This window comes from Phymastichus coffea, unplaced genomic scaffold (genome assembly GCF_024137745.1).
Source record: "Phymastichus coffea isolate CEN01 unplaced genomic scaffold, Cenicafe_Pcof_1.1 PCOF00156, whole genome shotgun sequence".
NCBI lineage: Eukaryota > Metazoa > Arthropoda > Insecta > Hymenoptera > Eulophidae > Phymastichus > Phymastichus coffea.
In genome coordinates this window covers 198,522-219,732 of record NW_026706967.1, presented here as the reverse complement: position 1 = coordinate 219,732, position 21,211 = coordinate 198,522, and the positions used below count along the sequence as shown (strand labels likewise).

Here is a 21,211-nt window from a genome sequence, read left to right as displayed (position 1 = left end):
GTGCTTCAGCGGCCAATCTACGAATTCAACAAATACAAATTGCTATTGTAAGTACAACAAATCATTTATTATAAATATTAAGCGTAATATTTTGAGCAACGAATTGTATTCACAAACATGACATTACTTATTCAATGTTTCTTCATCAATGTCAGGCATTTTGTAACACTGACGTGATAGCTAAACAATACTAGCTTCTGAAAAGCTATACAGTAGACGACGGACTGCACCAGACTGCACTAAACTATCAGAGACTAATGTTTATACATATACCAAATATTCCACTGCAGATGCTACTAAACGTCTGAGAATACGATTGGGTGAATTAGGATTAACAGTCACGTGACAACGATGATGTCACAAGTGGGAATATATTACCAGCATGGAACTGATGTATTTTTCAACTGGATAGTTTGAAATTCTGGATAATTATGAAACACTCAAGCAGAGAAATGTTCATCATTTTTTTTAACTAAAAAAATGTTTTTTAATATAAAAATTTTTTTCCGATGAAAAAATAAAAAAAAATAAGACTAACAAATTTCTCTGTCTGAAAGTTTCATAATCACCCGAAATTTAAAACTTCAGCCGAAAAGCTCATCAGTTCACTATATGTTCACAATCATAATGGAGATCGACCATGTTTTCTCGACCGCCAATCCTATTACTATATAGAAATGTGTGGATACTACTGCGCACTCTGTTGTACTCTGTGCTGTAGTGTTCGCGCGTTTCTGGGTTCCTGTCTTGTACGTGCGTGTTGTCTTTCTTCATCCACGCGAACCTGGTCTGCACCACGGAAAGGACGTGAAAAGGCCCGGCGACTTTCACTAATTTTTTCGTAGCGTCTATCTGGTAAGTTGGAAGTAATAGTTTTCTCTTTTACATAATCGTCCAGTTAGTTTGATAGTGGCCGTCGTTGAGCTATTTTTTTCAGTTTTTCCTGTCGATGTAATTATGTGCGTGATCATTACAACGGCTTTTGGGTTCTGCTTACTGGGTTTGCTCATTGTCTATGGAGTTTTCCATTGGGGTTTTTTCTTTATATTGATCTTACTTTTATTAGTTTTTATTAAAAAAGCTGTGTAACTAGTGGGACTATGTTTATTTAATTGGAAACCTATTCAATGATGAATAAGTTTTCAATCTGAATTATATAGTGAGTATCAGCTGTTTTTGTGGGTCTATAATCTTTTAAAAACAAGACAGAAATAGCAAATAAGAGAAATTAACATTGTTTACTCTTGTTGACTTACTCTTTCATTGTCATAAACTTTTTATAATTTTATTAAATATTAACTACTTTGAATGCTATGTACTGTATAAATACATTCATCCTTTTATTCTTTGGTATATATACTTTAAGATTTCTTGTTTCATTATAATTTTTTGAAACTGAATATCCTACATAAATTTAGCAAGTTGGTAAAGAGCATTCTTATTAAAATGGTTTGTTTATTGCCCTTTTTAAAACATTACTTTTATCAGATTCAAGCATGAGTCATCCTTACTGTTAAGAGCTGTTTACTATCTAGACTATATTTACTTTTCATTGAGACTTAACTTAATGACTTTTTTCTCATGATAAATATTTTTGTTGAATTACAGTGTGCACCTTAGAATAATATTAGATAAATTAGCATAATGGAGGATGTTAGTGATTTGGATTTTCAAATAGAGCAGCTAAAAAAATGTGAAATCATTAGTGAAGCAGCAGTCAAAGCATTGTGCGCTAAAGCACGCGAAATCCTTATTGAAGAAAGTAATGTACAGCGAGTGGATTCCCCAGTCACTGTGAGTATATAGTAATTTATATTGATTCTCTTTGAAAATGATTATTGATTCTCTTTGAAAATGATGATTTAATCTACAGGTGTGTGGAGATATTCATGGACAGTTTTATGACCTAAAAGAACTTTTTAAGGTTGGAGGAGATGTTCCTGAAACAAATTATTTATTTATGGGAGACTTTGTAGACAGAGGATTTTTCAGTGTGGAAACCTTTTTATTATTATTAGCTCTTAAAGTGAGTTCATCTAACATAGGAATAGTGTTCCACGATATTATTGAAATTAATAGTTTTTTTTTCATAAATATATTGATCATTGTTTATAGGTACGATATCCTGATAGAATCACTTTAATTAGAGGTAATCACGAATCAAGACAGATCACCCAAGTTTATGGCTTTTATGACGAATGTCTTCGTAAGTACGGTAGCAATACTGTATGGCGTCACTGCACAGAAATTTTTGACTATCTATCTCTGTCTGCCATCATCGATGGTAAAATATTTTGCGTGCATGGAGGTCTTTCGCCCAGTATACAGACTCTTGACCAAATCCGTATTATAGACAGAAAACAAGAAGTAAGGATAATTTTTATTATATTATTTATAATATTTTACATAATGATGATATGATAGATATAAAAAAATGTGATTAATTCAGGTTCCACATGATGGTCCTATGTGCGACCTTTTATGGTCTGATCCAGAAGAAACACAAGGCTGGGGTGTGTCGCCTAGAGGCGCTGGATATCTATTCGGAAGTGACGTTGTGGCACAGTTCAATTCTGCGAATGACATCGATATGATTTGTCGAGCGCATCAATTGGTAATGGAAGGATACAAATGGCACTTCAATGAGACTGTTCTTACTGTTTGGTCAGCGCCAAATTATTGCTACAGGTAAAATTCTAGCTCGTTGAATTTCCGTAAAACTGTACTGTATTTTACGTAGTCACTGTTATTTTCGTATAGGTGTGGCAACGTAGCAGCGATATTAGAACTGAACGAACATCTGCAAAGAGACTTCACGATATTCGAGGCAGCACCCCAGGAAAGCAGAGGGACACCGAGTAAAAAGCCTCAAGCTGATTACTTTTTGTGAAGTATTGATTTTTATAAAAGCCACAATGTCATTTTTTGAATGATGAAACAAGGAAGATCAACAATAACTCGAGAGACGCCATGAGTCTTTCATGGAAAGATGTTTGAATTCACGGTATAACGCGTAATTTTAACGATGATGAACAAACAAACCTACTATTGCAATTTCAAAAGGAAAAGTGCTTCGTATTCGATTCTCAATTACACCAATAAAATTACGGTTTATCTATAAAATGTATCGCGTATTTTTACATATAATTTTAAGTATATACGTTCTTGTGCAAATCACCCTTTTTAATTATAAAAAAAATTGCTCATTTATTTATCGACTCTTGACGTGATTATCTTCTTTTATATCTGTTCAGGATTTTAGCTATTTTTTTTCCTAAGTTCTTAGGCCGCTCATTATTTGTACTTGTAATATGATTAAAAAATTATTTTCTTCTAATTCATCAATTTTATGGATTTCATTTATGATTAATTGTTAGAATTGGAATTCGAAAAAATATACCTAATTTTGTATTATCAACAATCAAGTTTCTTTGATACAGTCACGTGAATACACTGATTTATTAATAATTTACAAATACACTCGTGAAAGTACGCAGCACAAATAATTTATGTGGCCAAAACGTCAATAGTTGTGCAGAAAAGTAAGAAAGGTAGCAATCAAAATTCATCGGTTGTTGTGAGTGAATCGGAGGCAACTTCCTCGTAATCTCGCTCGAGGGCGGCGAGATCTTCGCGAGTCTCCACGAACTCGCCTTCTTCCATACCTTCGCCCACGTACCAGTGAACGAAGGCGCGCTTGTTGAACATCAGATCGAACTTGTGGTTGAGTTTCGACCAGGCTTCGCCTATTGCCGTTGTATTGCACAGCATGGATACTGCTCGCTGGATCTAGAGTCGAATGGTTCGGCAAGCGAAAGAGGAGAGATGAAATTTGAGCTGAAAGTGCCAGCTCGAACGAAGCTGGAGAACGGTGCAAACTCACTTTGGCAAGATCTCCGCCAGGAACGACCGTGGGTGGTTGATAGTTGATTCCGACTTTGAAGCCAGTTGGACACCAATCGACGAATCTTACACTGCTCTTGGCCTTCATCGTGGCGATCGCGGTGTTGACGTCCTTGGGCACGACGTCACCCCGGTAGAGCAAGCAGCAAGCCATGTACTTGCCTTCCCTTGGGTCGCACTTGACCATCTGATTGCCCGCCTCAAAGGTCTCGCTGGTGATCTCCGCCACGGACATGCCCTCGTGGAATGCTTTGTCGGCGGATACGACAGGGGCGTACGAGGCCAGGGGAAAGTGGATGCGGGGGTAGGGCACGAGGTTGGTCTGGAACTCGGTGAGGTCGACGTTGAGCGCGCCGTCGAAGCGCAGCGAAGCCGTGATCGACGAGACCACTTGGCTGATCAGCCGGTTGAGATTGGTGTAGGTGGGCCGCTCGATGCCCAGTTTTCGGCGGCAGATGTCGTAAATCGCCTCATTGTCCACGATGAACGTGCAGTCCGAGTGGCCGATCGTCGCGTGGGTGGTCAGCGTGGCGTTGTACGGTTCCACCACCGCCGTCGACACCTGCACGGGACTCGGTCCGCTAGCGCGCCCCTCTCTCTCTCTCTCTCTCTCTCTCTCTCTCTCTCTCTCTCTCTCTCTCTCTCTCTCTCTCTCTCTCTCTCTCTCTCTCTCTCTCTCTCTCTCTCTCCCGTTCTCACCTGGGGCGCCGGGTAGACGGTGAACTCCAGCTTGCTCTTCTTGCCGTAGTCGTTGCTGAGCTTCTCCATGAGCAGAGAAGTGAATCCGGAACCCGTGCCGCCGCCGAACGAGTGGAAGACGAAGAAGCCCTGCAGGCTGTGGCACTGGTCGGTGAAGCGCCTGATGCGGTCCATCACTTGCGTGATCACCTGCTGGCCCACCGAGTAGTAACCCCGCGCGTAGTTGTTCGCCGCGTCCTCTTTGCCGCTGATCAGCTGCTCCGGGTGGTAGAGCTGACGGTACGGCCCGGTGCGAATCTCATCTGCGCTCCACGCTCCGCGTCACGAGAATTGCCGTCTCGACCAATCTCATTCCACTTAACCGTTCAGATCAACGATTACGAACCCACGACCGTCGGCTCCAGATCGATCACCATCGCCCGCGGTATCATCTTGTTTTTGCTGGTCTCGCAGAAGAACGTGTCGTGGCAGTCCGTCGTGCCGGTGGTCTTGTCGGACGGCATCGTGCCGTCTGGCTGGATTCCGTGCTCCAGACAGTATAGCTCCCAGGTCGCGTTGCCGATCTGCACTCCCGCTTGGCCGACGTGGATTGAAATGCACTCGCGCTGTTTATTTGGCGCGTCACCATTATAACCAAATAGCCAGATGCGGGACCGTTCGCCATAATTACCATGTTGGATGGATGAGCTTGTTGATGGGTTTTTTCACACGGAAATTTCGACGAATACGTTTGCACCCAGAATTTACGCGAAAAATCGGTTGGTCAAGTTTGAAAACTAGCAATTTTGCATGCTCGGAGGCGTTGCTGACGGGGCCAAAAAATAAATGACAAAGAGCTGACGGGCTGTGCCTATGGAAACTAAATGCATGAATTTTGCTCTTTAACGTTGTCCAATTGTTCAATTACGTGCGGGTGTGGCCGTTCGATCGACTGGTGGGCGATCGGGAATTCCTACAATTGATTATTGAGATAAGCGCCTGAACGGAGAAAGACACTCAACGCTTATTCAGCCAATCGAAAGTCTACAGAAAAATACAGAATTTGTATGAATATAGGATCGTCGTATCGGGTGAAACCTCCGAAAGCTAAAATATACATCGCTTTCGATTAGAAAAGCCTGTAGCTAGCGTACCCTTCAATCTTTTCTTTTGATCTAAACCAGCTTTAAATAACATTGAGTCCACAATTTATCCATATGCTACTTTGTACCAGTGCTGATAAGCTATCGGAACTTTTTCTCAACGGTACCCTGGAGGCGAGTACATCATATTACAGTAGCTTTTAGTCTGTCAGACTTGGGTGGTTTTTCACAAGATTTCCATTTCTCGATGCGTGTTTAGCAAACATTCTATCTGGCGCGCTTCTTTCGAGGCCAATCGCGAATCAGCATGGCTTCGTAAAGACACGGCTCACTTTTCCAAACCTTCTTATTATAGAACACGATTAAATATCTGAATCACTCGATCAGTCCAAACAAGTTAACGTATCTGTACAGTCGTTGGTAAGGCATTTGATCGAGTGAATCACAAACGTTTGATAAGTGCGGTTTGGAACCTCTACAGGCATTCGTGGCCAAGTGTTTGGGCTTACTCAAATCGTATGCTCATACAGTACAATTTCACGCTGACTATGCGCACTTAGGCCCAACTTTTTTATGTACTTATGTCAACGACTTGACTCATCTAGTCAGAGACGTCTACTCGGTTTTTTTTAATGATAATCTAGAGAAATACCTCTTAGCAAAAGCGTAATTTAAGACAAAAATAATTTGTCGACATTACGGAGAAATTCCTTTACACCCTTTGTCTTAGACGGCTCACGACCCGGCTCACCTCATATTATGGGCACGTTGAATATCTATATTAAGTTTGTAAGATCGATAATTGATAATAACAATCGTTCAAACATATTGCATTCAATCAGCTTGCAATTCGAAATATTTCAGTGTGCAATTGTAAAACTATCTGTATTCATTTTGCTTGAGTTTCTCGTTTAATCTTAATTAATGTTACACCCCTATTTCAAATGACGCGTCCTTTACGGCTACCAAGCCTGCAGCAATATAAATGGTATGAGTAGTAAACGATGCCAAATTACCGACCGAGTACAGCTGAATTATATGATCTGAAGTATGTAGTCGCCATGATCTGAAGTCACACGCGGTTAACGGGACTCTAGTTAAGCTTCGAAACAGTCTGCAAATAGCTCCTGAACGTGTTTTGCGTTGTGTACGTTGTATCTCAGACAGATTTGCGCGGATTATTTATATCTGTGCGGAAATAAAAAGATCCGAGCAATGGAGACAATCCTGGAACAGCAGAGACGTTACCATGAAGAGCGGGAACGTCTTATGGACGCGATGGTCAAGGAGATGTTGTACAAAAAGCCAGGACACCGCGAGACAATCAACTCGGAACACCGGCTGAAAATGCTCAGCGATCAGTACATGGAGAGTACCACACATCTGGAAGAAATGTACGAGGATAAAGATGGTCAAAGAAAGGAAGAGGTGTGCTTTTTGTTAAATTAACTGTAGTTTGAGACGTGTACGATTATTGATTCTAACCTATGACCGTTGTTTATCCTAGGTACAAGCGTTGTCTGGACCTAATGAGTTTTCAGAGTTCTACAACAGACTGAAATCCATCAAAGAGTTTTACCGTAGACATCCAAATGAGGTTAGCGTTCCTATGTCTGTTGAGTTCGAGGAGCTTGCTAGGATGAGAGAAAATCCTACCGAGGAGAATGCTAATTTGGTAGATTTCACCGATGAAGAAGGATATGGAAAGTATTTGGACTTGCACGAGTGTTATGAGAAATATATTAATTTAAAGGGAATTGAGAAAGCTGACTACATCACATACCTGTCAACCTTTGATCATTTGTTTGATATTCCAAAAGACAGAAAGAATGCAGAGTACAGAAGGTACGTTGAGTCTCTGCTAGAGTACTTGATGGAGTTTTTAGGTAGGGTCAAACCATTGTTAGATATCAACAATGAACTTGCAGAGGCTAATAAAGACTTTGAAGCACAGTGGGAAAATAATAGCTTTCCAGGATGGCCCAAAGAAGCCGGCAGTGCTTTGGCTAATGTCGGTGCTCATTTAGAGTTGTCTGCTTTTTCTTCTTGGGAAGAATTAGCATCTCTTGGCTTGGATAGGTTGAAAAGTGCTTTAATGGCTCTTGGACTGAAGTGTGGTGGTACTTTAGAGGAAAGAGCTCAAAGACTATTCAGTACTAAGGGTGAATCATCACTCGATCCTAATTTACTTGCTAAGAAACAGAGGAAACTTGGCAAAGGCAAAAATGTAGAAAAACAAAAAGAAATAGCATGTCTGGAAGCCCAGGTTTATAAGCTTGCTGAGCTGGTGAGTAGCCAAAGGAATGCTACCAAAGAAAATGTTCAGAGGAAACAGGCTAGAACTGAAGGTGAGCGAGGAGACTCTGATGTTGAAGCTAGTGCAAGTGAATCTGAGGAAGAAGATGACAATGATGTTCCTTATAATCCCAAGAATTTACCTCTCGGTTGGGATGGAAAGCCTATTCCTTACTGGTTGTACAAGCTGCATGGACTTAACATCAGTTATAATTGTGAAATATGTGGTAACTTTACCTACAAAGGTCCTAAAGCTTTTCAACGTCATTTTGCGGAGTGGAGGCATGCTCATGGCATGAGGTGTTTGGGCATTCCAAATACTGCCCATTTTGCAAATGTAACACAGATTGAAGATGCTCTAGCACTGTGGGAAAAATTAAAAACACAAAAGCAAGCTGAAAGATGGCAGCCAGAACAAGAAGAAGAATTTGAAGATTCTCTAGGAAATGTTGTTAATAGAAAGACTTACGAAGATTTGAAAAGACAAGGATTGTTATAAACAAGCTTGACAATATTGGAATTTTTAATGCTTTATTCTACGACATTTTATTAACTTTTCAACATTTTCTGCTATCTGTAATGCGAGTTGTATAGATATATAATTATTGATGGTACATTAAAAAGTATTTATTTAAGTCAACCAATGTTTTTTTTAAGTAAACATTTATTGATTGATATTTTTAAATTCATTATCTTTCTTAAAATATTAGAATATCAAAAACATGATAATAGTAAAACAGAAATATTTACAATCTGTACAAAAAATATTCATTGCTCTAAAATCAGTTAAATAATTTTGATCATAATTCTTTTCTACACATCTTCAAGTTTAGGTATTTGTTTCTTGATTCTTGGATCTAAATCAGTACCTTCCATGACAGCTGCTCTATGTAAAGCTTTTTGGATTTGAGCTATTTCAATCTTGTTTCTACTATACTTCAATCTACAATCAGTATAATAACCAATAGTAACAGCTGTATATGCTGCAAAACCTACATGAGATGAAAGTGCAGGTTTACTTGTAAATAAAAATGTAGTTAATCCAACTGCTATGTAAGATGAAATTGAATAAAGAAAAGTAGTGCGAAAACATGGAATCTTCAGTAAATCTCTTCCAAAAATAACAAAAGACCTTTCTGGTTCATCTTCCATTATACCTGAAAAATATTACACTTGTAAAAGCATAAATAATTTAATAAAATTTGTATAAATTTCCTATTAACGAATGTTTTGGTAAATCAGTCTTAGATATGAGTATCACAATTTTTATTAAAAAGTAGTACAAAATTTAATAACTATTTTATCAAAAAATGATGTAATTATTTAAATTTCTATTTTATACATTTTGAAATATCATATTTAATAAATAAAACAGAAAAATATGTCTTTCTTTTTATTGGCTTAAATTTTTATTATAGTAAGCATTATCATGAAAAGTAAGGTAATCAAATAACTTCTTTCAATAACAATAAAGATATAATAATTACCAGTTTTGTTTGAAAGACTAATCCTAACCAAATTTTTGATAACAAGCCGATCGGACTATCTGAGTACTGACGACATTCGGTTCAGTATACCAAATGTTTCTCGTACTAATCTTCAATTTAATAGTTCCTTCGTTCCTATTGTTTGTAGCAGAACTTGTAGGAAAAAACTGCAATATGAATTAAAATTTCAACAATGTTTATCAACTTAATTTATTGTTTGTTCAATCGATGAAATTGTTTACAAAATATTACGTTCAAAAAAAGGGACTGTTCAAAAATAACTGTGGTACATTATGTGTGAATAACATTGGATGTGTCTAACCTACAATACGTTTTTGTACTCAATATAGAATTATTATTGTGTAAATAATTATTGTATTAAAACGTCATAGTATTAAATTAAAATTAAAAAAATGGTGGATAAAGTATCATCAGATGTTATTGGGCATGACAGTCCCATGGACCGTAAGTAAAGAAAACATTCTTATTATGTTTTCAACATTTATTATCTATATTTACATCGGTATATTCTTTATTGTCAGTCATAATTTTATATATACAAAATAGTACCAAAATACATGAGTAGTCAGGTATAAAAAAATATTTCTTTTTCTCTTTGTCAATGGGATATTAATTCTGGACGGCACTACTCAAGCACAGAAATCAGAAAATCAACAATTTAACAGTGTATTTGCATTTTTATAAAATATATTTAACATTATCACATTGGTGTTCTGTCGGTAATTGAAGAGTATACTTACTCGTGAGTCCTTAAAAAAATAAATAATATTGTCTTATTTTCTTTATCATGAAGATGCAATAACGTACAATATTCATGCTTATTGAATGGAGCATAACTTTTGATAGATGATTTTGAATGATTATATATGTAAACAACTAAATCTGCCAAGTATATGCAACAAGGAATGCTCCAATTGTCAAGAGAACTCGAAGTATGCTTAATATCACCTTGATTTGTACGCCAACAAATAGTATCTATCTAGTTCTGCGTAAATGCATTACGATAGAACATAATGAAATACTTGGAGCAGCATTTTCCCAGCTCGTTTGCCTGCTGCATATTGAAAATAAGCATTAGCCTAAACAGCCCAGGCAGGGTAGTCGTTGGTCCCGAATGCGTAGGTACCCAGAGTGGCGAAAGTGGCGGTTACGATGACCGCAACGATGACACTGGGTCCGATACCAGCAACGACGAAGTCTTTGGTTTTGATCCGTCCTGCCGCCGACACAATGGCATTCGGGGGTGTGCCCACTGGCAAGTGGAACGAGAACGAGCAGCCCAACGAAGCTGGCACCATCAGGTAGAGCGGGTGAATGTGGATCGCCACGGCCTGCGATTAGTCAATGGCGTAAATGAACGTCTTGGTTAGATGAGATCGGCAATTGGCGAGAGCGCGCGCGCCCCGGCAAAGCTCGTGGGAAAGAGCTGCGTAAGCTCGAGCGACGGCGTGAAACTCACCAATTCCGCGAGAACCGGCAGAATAATATTCGCCACGGCGACGTTGGAGGTGAGCTCGGTGGCGGTCTCCGCGAAGACGGTCACGAAGAACAGAATCACTATCGGGCTCATCGGTTTCAAGCCGATGAGCGCGTGTCCCAACATACTCGACAATCCCGACGATTGGCTACCGGCAGCTATGGCGAAGCCACCACCCAACACAAAGATCAAGCCCCAGTGCATCTTCTGGTTGATGATCTTCCAGCAGATGAGGCCGGGCGCTTGCTTGCGCGGCCGTTTGCTCGGGTTCCTGCTGAAGGCCTTCAGGAAGTCCAGTCGCGCCGGCAAGACGAACAGCAGGAGTATTATGCCGACCACCGAGGTCGAGTCTTTGACCGTTCTGCAAGGGCGCCCGGATCGCGATTAGAGAGGCCGAACGCGCTGCGGAGAGACGCGCGACACTCACAGGTCGGTGACGTAGGTGGGCCAGCCGTCGATGAAATCCGGCTTCCTGAAGAACCACAGCAGCACGATGCCGACGAATATGGCGCCGACCACGGACTCGTGCCAGGTGATCGGGCCAAGCTCCTGGTATTTGGCCTCGATCACTCTGCTCGCCACGGTCTCGCCCTCCTCGCCGATGTCGATGGCCCTGGCCTCCTCGCTGCGCGATCTGAACAGGCCGGTGTACATGACCTGCAGCCAGAGCCAGGTGAGCAGGCCCATGATCAGCATCGCCGGCACGGCGTAAGCCATCCAAGCGGCGAAGTTGATGCCGGGGCTCTTGGGGAACCGGCTGCAATGTAAATCGGCCGCAATGCAGACCCCAGCATCGCCGCGCGAGGAAGTTCGCTCGAGCCACTTACGCCTCGTAGATTCCCTTCATCGTGAGATTGGTGCCGGTCCCGACCAGAGTGCCGATCCCGCCGAGACTCGAGGCGTAAGCCGCCGCCAAGTAGTACGACATCGTCAGCTTGGTCGGTCGCTTCGTGCTGCAATTTCACGGCGCTCGATTAGCGTCGTCGTCGTCGCCGTTGTCGCCGTCGTCGTCGTCGTCGTCGAGCCCTTCGGCCGACCGAGCGGCTTACCTGTCGGAATCGTCGTCGGAGTCCTCGTCTTGGACGAACATCTTACCCAGCCCTTGCTGCAAGAATGCATTATCATTAATCGAGCCTGTGCCACGCGACGGTCAACTCTCATACGCACGGCTTCCAATTCCATTAGGACCGTCTCGACGATCGGCAGCATCATCGCCGTGGCCGCGGTATTCGAGATCCACATCGAGATGAACATCGTTACGAAAAACAAGCCCAGGCTCAACCTGCAAACGAAAAGACCCATCGAGTTTGCGGCACTGCCCACTCGGAAGAAGCGCATCTCGAGTAAGCATTCTCGATTACTCGACGTACTTGCGATGGCTGCAGCCGATGGTCTTGATGATGAGCAAGGCCACCCTCATGTGTAATCCCGAATGCTCGATGGCAACGGCGATCACCAAGCTCCCGATGAACATCATCGTCGTGTCGTTCATGAAGCATTGGCAGGTCTTTGCCGTGTCCATCACTCCCATCAGCGGGTACAAGAGTACGGGGATGAGGCCGGTCACTGGCAATGGGATCACCTCCGTTACCCAGTACATGGCCATCAGCGCGACCACGTACAAACAGCGGTACATCTGTCGATTCATGCCAACGTTTATTCTCTTTTTTTCCTCTATTTTTTCCTCTTTTTTTTTTTCCTCTTTTTTTTCCTCTTCAAAACACGAAACAATCTTATGTCGCGGCAATTGCCGATGTGCGTAAAATTAGTCATGCGATTAAGGTTTTGGGTTATAAATAAACTCGCGTGTTCAAAAGATCGACAAGCGTTGTGAGATTTACTCGACAACGGGCAGCACTTTACATGATAAGAGCACTGAAAATAGATCTTCGGATGCGAGCTCGAATTTGCATCAGTGGCAATGGATTGCGTTAATCTCTTTGGATTTTTTTGCGACGAGAAACATTTCCTGCGACGTTCGACCTGCCACTGACTTACCTTGTCATTGCTCAAAATGATAAGCGGCAGAAGTATGATTGGCCAGAGCACCACGATCAGCGACTTCCAGTAGACCGACACGAAGTTAAGGAGCAGCAAATGACAGCTCGCGTCCTCTTTTCGAGCCTTGCTACTGAAGCTCTCCGACGATGATCTATCGAATGGACCCAGTGCGCAACGTTAGTTTTGTCGAAGGCGCGCTATACCCGTGTAAACGAGAGTACTCACCTCTTGACGTTGGCCTCGGGGTCTAGGTTGCCGTTGGTCGCCGCTTTCGTCGTCATGGCTCGCTGTGACAATCAAGGTATGGACATCAGTCAGCCGGATTTTACTCTCCGAGAGCGTGCCGCTCGACGCCAAGTCGACTTGTCGCCTCTGCGCGCGAGTCAACGAACCGCGAGACTCGCACGCCCTCGAGCGCGACCCGGATCCCTCGTTTCTCTGCCGTATTTTGTTTTTTTTATCTTTCTTTCCGAGCCGCGCTCGTCGTGGACGGTGCGGCGAAAAATTAGCCGCGACGTTGCGCGCGCGTCCGGCTTTTCGCGCTTTCTGGAAGAGGACGACCCCACGTACCGAGCAATTGACTTCGCGCGCCGACTCGAGCTCGACATTGAGCAATTGAGCGCGACGAGGCGGGACGACGCGAGAGAGAGAAAGAGAGAGAGAGAGAGAGAGACAGACGGACAGATAGAATTCATAGTCTTTCCTTTACATCTGCCTCTTGGCTCTCGCCTCGGCGTCGTGATTTATAGGAGGCGATTAGCTGCTGTCCGCCGCGGCGTCGCGATAGTGCACGCGCGTGGCGGCCGATCGATCAATCAAATCCTCCGGCGACGTTTACTACGATCGATCGCCGATTAAATTCTGGCCGGCCGACCGGTCCAGCAATCCGCCCCGATAAGCAAATTGTCGCCACATTCTTCCAGCGTTACCGCGCGCGCGATAACTATATTGACTTCCCACGGATAAGGTCGCGTATCGTTGACCGGTCGCCAATTGTCGTCAAGTCGTCGATCGACGAGGACGACTTCGCCGCGAGTCCCCGACGATCCCAAACGGCGTCAGAAGATGAGGTCGTCTCGCGTGCGGCCTGAATTCGCAAGCGCCGCTCATCCTTGGCGCGCCAATTGAACGATAATAATGCCGAAGCGCGACGCCACTGATTTGACGCTCGAATCGGCTCGCCATGGACGTTTCGAGGTTTGTTTTTTCTTCGTTCATTGGCGCGCGAGGTGCCGCACGGCATTCGAAAGTGGCGACGATCGCACGCGCGACGCGCTTCGAATTATCGGAAAGCTCCGGCCGCGTGGGGGGCCCGTGTTTTCTCGCGCGAGCCGTCAAGTCGATCGAACTGATCGCCGAGTGGGGCTCGTGTGGCCCGGCGCCAGACCTCGGATCCAGCCGTGCGAACGAGGTACGTCCTCGCCCGTCCGAGCACACTGCCGATACGTAGTCGAAAAGTCGAGAATCGTTCAACTATCCGCCGCGCTCGCTGCGATTCGCGTGCGAGCGAGCGATTCTTTACGAGCACTCGTACGGATTTTTCGGCGATCGATCGAAATCGCGCGCGAGCAGAGTTGCGCAACTGCGCGCACGAAATCGAAGGTACGGCTAGCCGGCGCGGATCGCCGATCCGAGAGTTAAAAAGCATGTTTTTTTTACCTTTGCCGAGGTCTCCAGAGCGGGAGCGAGCGAGCGTCTCACAAAAAGTACATCACCACGCGAACTCGCCGTGTATTATTGTGAGCGACGGCGCGGCGCTTCGACAACTGACGATCAACGAGCGAATCGCGAGCCGCGGCGAACCATCACATTTTTCGGGACACGCGCGTATGTGCGAGCAGCGATGCGGCGGCCGTTAAACTGCCGAGCCGCGCCGCATTATATCCCGCGGAAAAGGCGCAGTGTGCGTTGCTCCCTCTCTTCTCGTTCTTCTCTCTCTCTCTCTCTCTCTCTCTCTCTTTCTCTCTCTCTCTCTCTCTCTCTCTCTCTCTCTCTCTCTCTCTCTCTCGTTTGCCCGCTTGCTCGCTTGCGTTTTGTTCGCTCTCTTCTGTAGCGCACGAGGCGAAGGTGTACTTGCGCCCAAGAGGAGAGGTTCACCGTGTCGGAGATGCAGGTCGACGGTGAGTATACGTTCCAACTTTTCGTCGACAGGCCTAACGCTTTATTTGCCTAGACAACGGCCGGCAATGGTCTCGAGTCAAACTAGAAACAACTGATATCACTTGGCCTGACTAATTCAGCGTAATAATTAAGCTCTATAAATAGCTGTGACTGCGAGCTTTCGATTTTACCGTCCGACACTTTCTCGGTGATCGAGTTGTTCGCTATGAAATTGAAAGATTGGTTTGTGCCCACGATGACACCCTCCGCAACTGCATTTCCTTCGCTCGCTTCGGCATGACGTAATGAATTACAATGCGCGCAATTGGCGCTCCATTCGCCTTCTATCTCGTTATTTACGCGCGCACTTGTGTTATTACCAATAAAAAGAAAAAAAAAAAAGGAAAGACGCTCGATCGGCATCTCGGAGCTCCGTGCGGTAATGAATATAGCCCGCGCGATCGCGATTTTGCGAAACCGCTTGCTGCCTTTGCTTCGCTTATTCGTACGATGATTCGCCGCGCGCGAATCTTGAGTAATCGCTGTCAATAGCGCGCGAGATCGGCAATGAACGCGAATCGCGCCGCGCGTGAAAAAAAGAAAAAGAAAGAAAAAAAAAACAACGTCCTCGAACGCCTTCGCGCGAACGATGATCGCAGACGACTCGTTATGCATGGCGAGGCGGCGGCAAACCTCCCTTACGTAGAAAGCTCTTCAACCCCCGCACACCCGTGACCGTTGCAAATTAACGTGCGGCAAGGAGCGACTCGCACCGCGTAATGTAATTACGCGCGCTTGGCAGCTACTAGCTTTAACACGTAACAGAGACGTCCGCGTTTCGGCCTTTGGACTTTTTGCGTGGCCGTGTCCATCGATCCACGTCACTCCTTTTCCATTTTTTTTTCTTTTTACAAAGCTGTAATTTCGGCACTGAGCCGTCGCCACGAACAGCTTTTGACGAGAAGGAGCTGCTGCGTGCCGCGTCGGCGCAACGCTCGTCTTCGGCCGGAGATGAGCCGATTATGCGATTAATTGGCGGCTATCAAACTCCGTGGCAGCGAACGACGTGATTTTCGATAGCGCGAACCTGCGCTCCGGCACGCGTGTTTTCTAATAAAAGCGCCGTAATACTTTTGTTGTGACGGCGCGGAAAATGTTGTAATTGATCGATCGAACGGCAGTTCGCGCCCGTGACTCTCGTCGGTTACACAAGCTCGACGATGCATACATGTATAAGAAGCGCTCGCGCGCGTCGGGACGGTCAACAGAACGTTCATAGGGGAGTTTGGTTGGACGAGTCAGCGGAAAAGTCCATCTATTATGAACGCGCTTAGCGATGAATATGCAGAAGAGCAGTGGCGTCTATCGCTCGATTATCAAATCCGCAGCTCGCGCTCGCTTCCGCTTTTCGTTCTTCGATGACGCGCTTCGATGATTCCAGCGACGCGACGTACCGGGCCGAATACGAGAGTTCGAATAGCGTCCGAGATACACGGCTTGGCAAGCTGCGCTGCCCAAGTGGATACAGTTATTAAAAGTGCTCGCCGCCAACCTCGTGCCCAATACAAACAAGACTCGACCGGATCTTCAACGCTGAGCTTCGAAGCCGCCAAGACGCCGCGAGCTGAAAGCTCGTTCGCGTGTCTCGCGATGGCGATGACGCGCTCGTGCCGCCGCGCTGCCAAAACCGTCTCGTTCGTTTCGGCCGGACCGCGCCTCTGCGGACTCGATTTCAAACAAGCCCGAGAGCTTCTATTTCTTTTCGCGAGGGGAATTTCACGCGAGAACCAACGTATCGAGCGGATCTTCAAGGCGACTAGCGGATACGCTTTCCCAGACTGGCGTGCGCGCGTAGCGTGGGAATTCGCTCGATCGAGCAACAAAGAAGCAACGAGCGAATCTGCCGACGGAAAAAGAAAAGTAAGTAGGAGGGAAAGCTTCTGTTAAAACGGCATACAGTGGCGTGTTTGAGGCTGTACTTTTGCGTTACTCGGTCAAGAAAGAGAATCAACATGTTTAGTTGTCATTGGCAATAGTTTCGAATGGTCTGCCGTAAGATGAACGACAGCGACAGCGAGCCGATCGAGAGCTTTATCGACGCGCGCGACAATACCGTCGCCTAGTCTTATCTACCTGCGTTTAACAAATGTGGCAGTAAAAAGCAAATGACGCCGGCAGGATTCTCATTGTTCTTTGACAGAGCGAATGATTTACGGCAACTGATTTTCGACATGTTGTATGCGCTGAAGCAGTTCTGGATGACTCTGTGCAAATATAAGAAAACAATAAAGAAGAGAAAAGGCACGATTGTACATCAGTGACAAGAAAAATGCGCACTCACGCTTGTTTTGCTTATACTATACGTGGATTGGTTATTCAATTTCTAATTATTTTGCCCGATAAAACGGCTGCGCCAAATTATCCAGACTCGCAAGACGCGCCGTGTCAACGAACATCCGTATTCAAAACTTTTCGCTTGGGCGGCGAGACAAGAGAAAAGCTGAATTGATCGGGGGGAGGGGGGGGGGCGTGGCAATAAAGTTTCCTCGATTGATCGACGACTCGTACGAAAGGAATTGACGCGGGTTTGGCGCGGATCGTTGTCCGATACAGCGCAGCGACGATCGCGAGACGCAGCCGATTTATCTTCGAAACTGGCCGGTCAATCGATGATCGAACGGCAACCGACTTGCGCCGAGACATCAAGTGCATCTTGTCTGAGTATACCGCGGTCGTTTTCGTTGCAGAGAGGTGTCGAGTTTACGCCAGCATTTCGTTCGCGGTGATTCTCCTGGCGATTGGCTTGCCCCTATGGTGGGAGACCACAGCCGTGCCGAGGGCGAAGGTGCCCCACGCCGAGATCGGCCAGCTCAAGAAGCTCGAGCTCGCCTTTCAATTGAGGCTTTACTTGGGATGCATCGAGCCGAGGCGCAGCGAGCAACTCGCGATGGAGTTGCTCGAGAGACTCACCGAGTCTGGACAATCTGGTGAGCGAATTTTACGGCAATCTCTTTCTTTTTCTTGTTTATTTATCCTCGCTGACTCTCGAAGTGAAGCGATTCGACGGTTCGTCCTCGACCGAGCAGGTAGTAAGCTCGTAACGAGTAGCGCAAAAGTACGCTCGTTAACTGTGAATTTTACGTTCTTCTCGGAGGACGAATGTTATCGCGTGGATCGTAAGCGGAGAGCTTTTCCGCAAAAGGCAATAGGAAGTCAGCGATAACAATCGAAAATCGGGAAATCCGCGGGAACAATGTCAAGAACGGACAGTTTCTCATTTCGCGTAACGACTAGCAACGAGAAAACCTCGGAACGACGTTGGAGCAAATAAAAAAAAAAAAGAAAAAATAAATAAGACGAATGCACGGAAAAATACAGATCGACAACTTTGACGCTGCGAACGTTTTCGATAAAACAAAAATAAAGAACAGCTTGTTTGCGAAGCTCCGTCGGCCGGGATCTCGTTTAATCGAGCAAATCCACGTGCACGAGTACATACGTCGACTCGCAAATCGAGCGCACGCGTCGTCGGTCCCGCTCGCCGTGCAGTCGCTTCCGCGGATCCTTGAGACGGTTTCGCTTCGCGCGCGGGGAGCTTGTTTCTCTCTCTCTCTCTTTCTCTCGCGGGCGCGCGACAACAATGCGCCTTTGCGCGCATTCTATTCGCGCGGAGCGGTAAGAGGAGATGATTCAATTGAAAGGGGTTTCTGGAGCCGCCGCAGCACTCGCGGGTTCAGCTCGCTTTTGCGTGCAACTCGAGAGCCGGCGATTGTTGGGCTTTTCCTTTGTCCCGCGGCGACGCTACTATTTCGCTGTCCGCGAGCCCGCCGCTCCTTCACCTCGACGCCTCTGCCGTTGTAATTTCACGCGTCGTTGCGTTCCCTCGAGCCTTCGTATCACGCGATCGGCCGAGTCCTGGCCTCGAAAGTAGTTGCTACGCTTGCGCGTCGCGGGCAACGGGGAAGCAGGATGAAACGAGGAAAAAAAAGAAAAAAGGAAGTCGTCCCCGAAGAAGGCTCTGATCGCGCGGTCTTGGGCTTGTCGCGCAGAGATATTGAAGATGACGGTGTCGCACTTCGCCACGGCCAACACGTCGATCGCGAGGATGACGTCGATCGCCGAGCTGGAGCGCGCGTCCGGCAGATTCGAGGTCGGCCACGGCGAGATACTGGTGCTGGAGGCCAGTAGGCAGGCGCTCGGCGGCCTCGAGGTGCACGTCTCGTCCGGCAGATCCGTCTACTTCTCCTCCGACGCCGGTGAGTGACGACGCGCGCGAGGCGGACGAGCGCCGCTAACGCGAGCCTGTTGCAGACGGCGACAAGATCGCGCAGGTGCTGCGGGAATGGATCTACCGGCAGGACTCGCTTCGGCTGACCCGCGACGCCCTGTCTAGGCCCGCGGAGTTCAGTCTAGACGTGGCGAACCGGCGCCGCTTCCCGGCGAGTCCGAGCTACGACGTGCTGCTCACCGTGGTCAACCCCGAGCCCGAGGACAGCCGCGTCGACCGGGACGTCTCGCTCGTCGCGCAAAGTGAGTATGCCCCGCCCCCGTTGGCGCACGGTCCGTGCTCGAATGCTCCTTTCGTCGACAGACTACATCGAGCCGTTCCTCGAGGAGTTGTCCCTGGTCGCCGATTTCTCAGTCAAGTCGCAGTGGCTGTATCTCGTGCCGCTCGGAGTCAGGCCGAGGAAAGTGCAGAATCATTACGCGCTGTCGGAGGGCCTGCTGCCGCAGATAATCACGCCGCTGGAGAAGAAATTGGGTGAGTTTGCTCGGCGTCGAGGCGCCCTGGCCGGCGCCCAGTGACAATCGCGACGTTTACCTTTCAGCGTCGCAAGTGAGCCTGCACCCGACGATCAATCTGGTGGCCTACATGGTGCCGTGTAGCGAGGCGCCGCTCTACATCTACGACAAGAATCATGTGCGCGCGACCAAGGATCCACAGTTCGAAGCCTTTCATTCGCCAAGGTACGTCGCGCTCCGTTGCCTCTGTTTGGAGTCCCGAGCAAGTTGTGGTCCCACGCGGGCTTATTCGATTGCAGATGGGGCGGCATAGCTCTCGTCAATCCTCCGGCCAATTTTTGTGACACTGCCAAAGAAGATCGAGTGCTCAGGCCGAACGAGCAAGTGGTCGTCGGAGTTTTCCTACAACACCTGAGACTCTTGCTGGGCGTTCCAGACAAGGTAGGTGGCTATTCGCCGTTGGCGCACACGGCACGCCGATAAACATCGAATCCCGCCGCAGGAATCGATCGAGGGAGCGGCGATAGCGCCGCTAAGAAGCTTGAAGCCTCGCGACTGGGAGCTGGACGATCTGCTGCGAATACGCGCGGTCGAGCAGCTCACGTCCGCCAAGCTCACCTTGCAATCGCTCTCGAAGCTCCTCAAGGAAATCAGCAACATCGTGATTACCGAGCAGGTGGGACGACGCATCAGCAGCGCGCTCAAGCTCATCCACCACGCCACTGAATTGCTCGCCACGGGCAACCTTCGAGACGGCTTTGTCGCTAGCAAGCAGGCATTCGTCACTGCCGAGGCCGCCTTTAGCGACCCCTCCTTACTCGCGCTGCTTTACTTCCCCGATGATCAGAAGTACGTCGAGCGCGATACTGGGCAATTCTTTGTTTCACATGCGCACAACTCTACTTCCGTTTTCGTATTTTTTTCTTTCAACTTTTGATCGTTAAACCATTATGACGTTGTTATCGATTTGCTTAATCGCATGCATCATTACTTGGATTGCTCTAATAGCGAGCTTATATAATCTGATATTATTGCAGGTATGCCGTGTACATTCCGCTCTTTCTGCCGGTAATGATACCGGTGTTGTTTTCACTGAAGAACATCAAGAATTATTTGTTTTGTTCCGACTGATGGCCATAGATAGATTTTATGCGAGAATCCACGCTGTGCATTTTTATTTCGTAATTTATACATAATTAATAAAGAGTTTTTTTTATTGACAAGCCAAAGACATTGCGTTATCATATTCATCTTTTCCTTATTCTCATTGAGGTCTCGTATAATAATTTTATTTAAATAATTTCATTGTCCTAATTAAAACTAACACTTTGTCATCGCCAACGGCATTCCAACTTGTATAAACTTTCATAAATAACAATGTTTTTGTTTTGGATTAACTTGCA

General features: G+C 46.2%; 5 protein-coding genes across 6 annotated transcripts; 3 read left to right on the top strand and 2 right to left on the bottom strand.

The window, feature by feature from the left end:
• The first annotated feature begins 716 nt into the window (after positions 1-716).
• On the top strand, positions 717-3,337 carry LOC131672674 (serine/threonine-protein phosphatase 4 catalytic subunit). The gene is made up of 6 exons (XM_058950046.1): positions 717-855; positions 1,609-1,794; positions 1,874-2,026; positions 2,116-2,367; positions 2,450-2,688; positions 2,761-3,337. The coding sequence occupies exons 2-6, from the start codon at positions 1,645-1,647 to the stop codon at positions 2,888-2,890; spliced, it is 924 nt and encodes a 307-aa protein (XP_058806029.1). The 5' UTR covers positions 717-855; positions 1,609-1,644; the 3' UTR covers positions 2,891-3,337.
• LOC131672675 (tubulin alpha-8 chain-like) lies at positions 3,020-5,120 on the bottom strand. Its single transcript, XM_058950048.1, has 5 exons — positions 4,988-5,120; positions 4,603-4,904; positions 3,884-4,465; positions 3,598-3,789; positions 3,020-3,115 (listed from the first exon to the last, which is right to left on the bottom strand). The coding sequence occupies exons 1-5, from the start codon at positions 5,103-5,105 to the stop codon at positions 3,020-3,022; spliced, it is 1,290 nt and encodes a 429-aa protein (XP_058806031.1). The 5' UTR covers positions 5,106-5,120.
• Positions 5,121-6,767: 1,647 nt separating this feature from the next.
• On the top strand, positions 6,768-8,783 carry LOC131672685 (splicing factor 3A subunit 3). The gene is made up of 2 exons (XM_058950065.1): positions 6,768-7,112; positions 7,192-8,783. The coding sequence occupies exons 1-2, from the start codon at positions 6,900-6,902 to the stop codon at positions 8,476-8,478; spliced, it is 1,500 nt and encodes a 499-aa protein (XP_058806048.1). The 5' UTR covers positions 6,768-6,899; the 3' UTR covers positions 8,479-8,783.
• Positions 8,784-9,614: 831 nt separating this feature from the next.
• Positions 9,615-21,030, top strand: LOC131672695 (GPI transamidase component PIG-S). 2 transcript variants are annotated; one of them, XM_058950085.1, is made up of 9 exons: positions 9,615-9,931; positions 17,813-18,052; positions 19,115-19,321; positions 19,377-19,595; positions 19,657-19,827; positions 19,895-20,033; positions 20,108-20,249; positions 20,311-20,657; positions 20,846-21,030. In XM_058950085.1, exons 1-9 carry the CDS (start codon positions 9,880-9,882, stop codon positions 20,937-20,939), a joined length of 1,611 nt encoding a protein of 536 aa, XP_058806068.1. In that variant the 5' UTR covers positions 9,615-9,879; the 3' UTR covers positions 20,940-21,030. The 2 variants fall into 2 exon arrangements, with proteins under 2 accessions (XP_058806068.1, XP_058806069.1); XM_058950086.1 differs by lacking the exon at positions 9,615-9,931 and adding an exon at positions 15,045-15,085.
• LOC131672694 (protein I'm not dead yet-like) lies at positions 9,956-14,836 on the bottom strand. The gene is made up of 11 exons (XM_058950084.1): positions 14,625-14,836; positions 13,191-13,252; positions 12,963-13,116; positions 12,335-12,600; positions 12,132-12,246; positions 12,014-12,069; positions 11,792-11,917; positions 11,392-11,721; positions 10,947-11,325; positions 10,614-10,818; positions 9,956-10,541 (listed from the first exon to the last, which is right to left on the bottom strand). Exons 2-11 carry the CDS (start codon positions 13,244-13,246, stop codon positions 10,486-10,488), a joined length of 1,743 nt encoding a protein of 580 aa, XP_058806067.1. The 5' UTR covers positions 13,247-13,252; positions 14,625-14,836; the 3' UTR covers positions 9,956-10,485.
• Positions 21,031-21,211: the final 181 nt, after the last annotated feature.